Source organism: Photinus pyralis, unplaced genomic scaffold (genome assembly GCF_008802855.1).
Source record: "Photinus pyralis isolate 1611_PpyrPB1 unplaced genomic scaffold, Ppyr1.3 Ppyr1.4_LG1, whole genome shotgun sequence".
NCBI lineage: Eukaryota > Metazoa > Arthropoda > Insecta > Coleoptera > Lampyridae > Photinus > Photinus pyralis.
Genome location: NW_022170249.1, coordinates 60,148,041 through 60,154,040, shown reverse-complemented (window position 1 = coordinate 60,154,040; position 6,000 = coordinate 60,148,041). Strand labels below are relative to the sequence as shown.

Below are 6,000 nucleotides of genomic sequence, written 5' to 3'. Positions count from 1 at the left end.
AGTCACGTCAATATTTCCTTTCACACTGAATACGTCGCGTCAGTTTTGTGGCGAAGTTGTGTCAAGATGGACGTACTTCTCCAAGGCATAATTTTACGTAGGCTACACAGAAGAAGAAGAAGGGTAAAGAAACGACGAAATCTGTTTTGGATTCATCCCATACATACCAGGAGACCAGTGTTCGGTTCTTTTAACCATTTATTTCCCGACTTACTAAATGACCCCAAAAAATTTTACAACTACTTTCGTATGAGCCCAGATTTGTTTTTTCAACTAAGAAATTTGATCGCTGAACGGATTCGAAAAGAAAATACCAACTACAGAGCTGCCATTTCCCCAGAAGAAAGACTAGCCGTTTTCCTGAGGTAAGGAAACCGTTTCAAATAAAGCAAATTTTTTTGCAAATGTTTAATATGTTTATAAAGAAAAAACAACATTCTTACAAATACACCAAGATTCTTAAAAATGAAATATAACTATTTAAAAGTATGCAGTACATACGACTCCAAAGTATTTGTGGGTGTAATGTCATCAGCCAGTTCTTCTAGCGAATGTGCACTACTAGCGGAATAATGGGAAAATGTAGAAGCAGCGACTGATGGTGGATTCGATTGACAACGTATCTTTGTCTGTAATAAATTAATGACTTCGCCTTTAAATTCTAAATTTTCGAGAGGTCCAAGTTGTTTCATGGATGGAAGTAAACTTCGTAGAAACAATAAGTCCGGATCTTGGCCATCTTTCGCGTTATCCGAAATTGCCTGTAGGTGTTTAAGGTATTGCCTATCAATTTCATTTTCGGTATCAATTTTTTTCTTTTGTCTTTTCCCCCGAAGTAGTAAGTCATCAGAACGTGTGGAACCACTTGGCGAACGAATGTCTGGATACGTCTCCTGACGATCCCCCTGTGTCTCGCGTTGAACGTCTTGCATTGCATTTTCCGTTTCATTTGTCTGAATTTGTCGTTTCCTTCGAGTGAGTGAGCCAAAAGCAGGAGTAGCGCAACTTGATGTACGAATGACGTCGTATGCCTGCTGATGAAAGTCTTCTTCAAGCGCTCGTGGCGAGTCTGGGGGCGACTGTTGGCTTTCTTCTTGAAGCTCATCTTGCGACTCAATGTGACCCTCAGAAGTGTCATCAGTATTGGCAGTGACGGATTCCGGAACGTTTCCCGACGTTGCTTTATGTTTTAATGTAGGATCCAAAAACCACAGGAACTTAAAATACGGCCATGTTATTTTCGGGACACTGTTTGTAGCGGCCCCAGAAGGGACACTTTTCAGTTTTCGTTTTTCTCGCATGTAATTGCTTCGTAAATTTTGCCATTTTGCCTTGACCTCTGCGTCTGAAACCAAAAACAGGAATAGGATTGTTTATTTGGGCAGACAATTCATTCAAGGAAACATATCTATCGTAAAACAGCAACTCAATAAATATATGTTGTGTACCTCTTGTGTTGTAGGTATCTGGCAACAGGAGAATCGTTTACATCCCTCAGCTATACCTTTCGGATGGGAATCAGTACTATTCATTATGTAGTGAAAGAACTGAATGAAGTAGTTTGGACTATTTTGCAACCGTTGTAGCCTGTGCCTACAGCAGAGAAATGGAGAGACGTTGCGCAATCATTTTATACAATTTGCCAAATGCCGAACTGCGTCGGGAGTATCGATGGTAAACACTGCCGAATAAAGTGTCCGCCAAACGCTGGTTCTCAGTTTTACAATTACAAACATTTTCATTCTGTGGTTTTAATGGCTGTCGCCGATGCAAAAAGCAATTTCATTTTGATCGACGTAGGAGCGTATGGTAGAGACAACGATAGCACAGTTTTCTCAGAATCTACAATGGGAAGAGCATTTAAAGCCAACGCACTAAACATCCCTGGCTCTCAAGAAATTATTAATACTGATATTAATATGCCTTTTTATTTAGTAGGCGACGAGGCATTTCCTTTGAGTGAAAACTTAATGAGACCTTATGCTCGTAGGCAGTTAAATTTTGCCAACAGAATATTCAACTATCGGTTGTCCAGAGCACGACGAACGGTAGAGTGTGCGTTTGGCATATTAACTAAAAAATTTGGTATATTTCAAAAAGCTATCGAAACTGATATACAGTTAACCGAAGGCTCAATTAAAAGTGCTTGCGTAATACACAATTTTGTACGTCAAACTCAAAACGAAAGTGACAAATCTCTGGAAACTGAGTTTTTGGAACAAAATTCCAATAATCTTCAACTTCAGTCGTTGAGACCTACAAGTACTCACAGAGCAAATACAAAGGCGCTGCAGGTCCGAGAAAAATTAACAGAGTATTTTATGTCTCCAGGAGGTTCTGTACCATGGCAAAACGAAAAATGTCGGGATGTTATCTAGACTTTATGGATCTATATCTTTGTTTCATGAAAATATACTGCAATAAATACCTACTTACCAGTTGTGTTTAATTCTCTGGCTATGCCTCTCCACACGGCAGCAATGAAATCACGATCTCTGTGCTTCGGGTGTTTAGGATCGTAGATTGCCTCTTTTGCTTGCACTAATGAAATCAAGGTTTCCACATCCATTCTGAAGTGCACGACTGTCAAGACTGGCATTAAAAATTCAACCGGCTGAGTCGCAATCAGTCTTGACAAGTCTTGACGCGATCGGACTGGACGTGACGCGCTTAGTATGAAACCAGATCTATACATTGCCCTTATTTCAACGATAAATTAATATTTGCAATCCAGTAGCGTCCGACTTGACTGGACGCGACTGGACTGGACGTGGTATGGCCGTTGGCGAGAAATATGGTGATCTAAGGCAAACAATTCTAGAAATTATTCCTCAGAAGAAGAACAAAGAGATGCACGCAAAGGATTCAAACGTGTCGCAAATTTACCAATTTTGAGCACTTTTCTAATCGAACGTAAATAAATATTTCGATGAATAAAGGAGAGTTCGGTAAAATCGCAAAGGGAATACAAACGTCCCGAAAAATGCACAAAACGAAACAATTTTCAATTTCGCAAAGTGTAAAAGTAGTATCGCTAAATATGTATCAAAAGGAAGCGAAAATTAGAAAAAAAAGGAGACAACGGCACGCGGTGTTCCCAAGCGGTCACCCATCCAAGTACTGACCGCGCCCGACGTTGCTTAACTTCGGTGATCGGACGAGAACCGGTGTTTTCAACGTGGTATGGCCGTTGTCGAGAAATATGGTGATCTAAGGGAAATAATTCTAGAAATTATTCGTCAGAAGAAGAACAAAGAGATGCACGCAAAGGATTCAAACGTGTCGCAAATTTACCAATTTTGAGCACTTTTCTAATCGAACGTAAATAAATATTTCGATGAATAAAGGAGAGTTCGTTAAAATCGCAAAGGGAATACAAACGTCCCGAAAAATGCACAAAACGAAACAATTTTAAATTTCGCAAAGTGTAAAAGTAGTATCGCTAAATATGTATCAAAAGGAAGCGAAAATTAGAAAAAAAAGGAGACAACGGCACGCGGTGTTCCCAAGCGGTCACCCATCCAAGTACTGACCGCGCCCGACGTTGCTTAACTTCGGTGATCGGACGAGAACCGGTGTTTTCAACGTGGTATGGCCGTTGTCGAGAAATATGGTGATCTAAGGCAAACAATTCTAGAAATTATTCGTCAGAAGAAGAACAAAGAGATGCACGCAAAGGATTCAAACGTGTCGCAAATTTACCAATTTTGAGCACTTTTCTAATCGAACGTAAATAAATATTTCGATGAATAAAGGAGAGTTCGTTAAAATCGCAAAGGGAATACAAACGTCCCGAAAAATGCACAAAACGAAACAATTTTAAATTTCGCAAAGTGTAAAAGTAGTATCGCTAAATATGTATCAAAAGGAAGCGAAAATTAGAAAAAAAAGGAGACAACGGCACGCGGTGTTCCCAAGCGGTCACCCATCCAAATACTGACCGCGCCCGACGTTGCTTAACTTCGGTGATCGGACGAGAACCGGTGTTTTCAACGTGGTATGGCCGTTGTCGAGAAATATGGTGATCTAAGGCAAACAATTCCAGAAATTATTCGTCAGAAGAACAAAGAAATGCACGCAAAGGATTCAAACGTGTCGCAAATTTACCAATTTTGAGCACTTTTCTAATCGAACGTAAATAAATATTTCGATGAATAAAGGAGAGTTCGTTAAAATCGCAAAGGGAATACAAAAGTCCCGAAAAATGCACAAAACGAAACAATTTTAAATTTCGCAAAGTGTAAAAGTAGTATCGCTAAATATGTGTCAAAAGGAAGCGAAAATTAGAAAAAAAAAGGAGACAACGGCACGCGGTGTTCCCAAGCGGTCACCCATCCAAGTACTGACCGCGCCCGACGTTGCTTAACTTCGGTGATCGGACGAGAACCGGTGTTTTCAACGTGGTATGGCCGTTGTCGAGAAATATGGTGATCTAAGGGAAACAATTCTAGAAATTATTCCTCAGAAGAAGAACAAAGAGATGCACGCAAAGGATTCAAACGTGTCGCAAATTTACCAATTTTGAGCACTTTTCTAATCGAACGTAAATAAATATTTGATGAATGAAGGAGAGTTCCTTTTTTATTCACGATAGTTTTTGCGCTAACTTGTTTTCCCCTTGTGTTATTATATTCCTTACCTTTTTGGCAGAGTTCTTTTCGAATATTATTTTTCCATGTTTGAGGTTTACGCACTTTCTTTCTTACAAGTTTTTTCTTTTCTCTTCTTGTCTCATTTAGTTGGTTCTAAATAACTCTTAGTATTTATTTCGATCACTTCGATCTGTTCTTCTAGCTCCAAAATTTCCTTTTGGTTTTCGGATTCCCCACTTTGTGTGAGCGTAAAAGAGGCAGAGAGAGCAGGGAACTTTGGTAGAGGGGAACGTCCGCCGAGAATGGCGCGCTAGATGGTTCCTGAACCTACCGCATCTGCCCCGGCATTGTGTGGAAATCAGAGAGAGCGCTGAGCACACTTTACGGGTTCGTTAGAGAGCTTTGATTTATCCATAATAAATTTGAGTTTTATGTGCGTCGAGTTCTTTTAATCCTACATGGTAGCAGAGCTACGCAACGATTTATAACAATATAAAGCTTTTACGGTAATTTTAGTTAGGTAATAGTATATTAAAGTACAAGTGTCATTTGACGAAGATTGTCGCACGAGGTAGTTTGCCGCATAAGCCGCGTAGCGGCGAATGCGGCAAAAGCCGAGTGCGACAAGTAGACAAATGACATGTGTGCTTTATACTATTTTTTCTATTTCGACTTTTATTTTAAATAATAAATTATACAAATTATAAATATTGCCTTTAGGCGTTGTTAGGTAATTTTAAACTATCATTCAGTGTATGTTGGTAATAGACACAATTCATTTATTTTCACGTTGGCTAACCTGATTTCTGTATTTTCAAACTTCAAACTTTTAATTATTTGGTCATAATTCCATTTTGCGGCAGTTATGATAAATACGGATGACAAACACGTCTCTTGTACCCCACCAGAGATCCAAGAGATTGCCAATGAAGCGACGTTAAATTTACTGCCTGTAAAATCGAAAGTAAAGTACGAGGAGTACAAAATTTTTGAAAACTGGCTGGCCGAGAAGGGTGTTCAAAAAGTAAGCAAGAATGTACTGCTGGCATATTTTACTACGCTAAGTAAAAATAAAAAAAGTTCTACCCTTTGGAGTATATATTCAAAATTAATCGGAATTAATACAATCGGTCAAGTTCCTCGTACGTTATTTACACTTTACAGGTTGTTTAGTTTTGATTTGACGGATACCGTTGACAGCAAAAAAGCGAGGGGTACCAATCCAACAAAATAAAAAAAATAATGCGTTTCTATTTCTTTCGGCATTATTTCTGTCTAGAAACGCACGCAAACTGGACCAATCAAGTAAGGTTTCGGTATTGTTTCCACATCGAAATAGAAAATAGTATATTAAGATACAAGTGTATAATCAAGTCTTTAAAGCACGCGCAACGAGTTTAAGGGCACG

At 39.1% G+C, this 6,000-nt stretch overlaps 1 protein-coding gene and 4 non-coding genes across 5 annotated transcripts; all 5 read right to left on the bottom strand.

Moving 5' to 3' along the window:
- Nucleotides 1-476: 476 nt before the first annotated feature.
- LOC116164506 lies at nt 477-2,742 on the bottom strand. The gene is made up of 2 exons (XM_031478703.1): nt 2,437-2,742; nt 477-1,345 (listed from the first exon to the last, which is right to left on the bottom strand). Exons 1-2 carry the CDS (start codon nt 2,693-2,695, stop codon nt 477-479), a joined length of 1,128 nt encoding a protein of 375 aa, XP_031334563.1. The 5' UTR covers nt 2,696-2,742.
- A 334-nt stretch (nt 2,743-3,076) lies between these two features.
- On the bottom strand, nt 3,077-3,195 carry LOC116160746. Its single transcript, XR_004143332.1, has one exon. It is a non-coding gene; the product is annotated as a 5S ribosomal RNA (ribosomal RNA).
- A 289-nt stretch (nt 3,196-3,484) lies between these two features.
- LOC116160735 lies at nt 3,485-3,603 on the bottom strand. Its single transcript, XR_004143320.1, has one exon. It is a non-coding gene; the product is annotated as a 5S ribosomal RNA (ribosomal RNA).
- A 289-nt stretch (nt 3,604-3,892) lies between these two features.
- On the bottom strand, nt 3,893-4,011 carry LOC116160721. The gene has a single exon (XR_004143307.1). It is a non-coding gene; the product is annotated as a 5S ribosomal RNA (ribosomal RNA).
- A 287-nt stretch (nt 4,012-4,298) lies between these two features.
- Nucleotides 4,299-4,417, bottom strand: LOC116160727. Its single transcript, XR_004143312.1, has one exon. It is a non-coding gene; the product is annotated as a 5S ribosomal RNA (ribosomal RNA).
- Between the last annotated feature and the right edge of the window lie 1,583 nt (nt 4,418-6,000).

Coding starts and splice junctions, on each gene's coding strand:
- LOC116164506 (XM_031478703.1), bottom strand. CDS start 2,695: ATGTATAGATCTGGTTTCATACTAAGCGCGTCACGTCCAGTCCGATCG. Junction 1,346..2,436: donor CAGAGAATTAAACACAACTG/GTAAGTAGGTAT, acceptor TTTTGGTTTCAG/ACGCAGAGGTCAAGGCAAAA.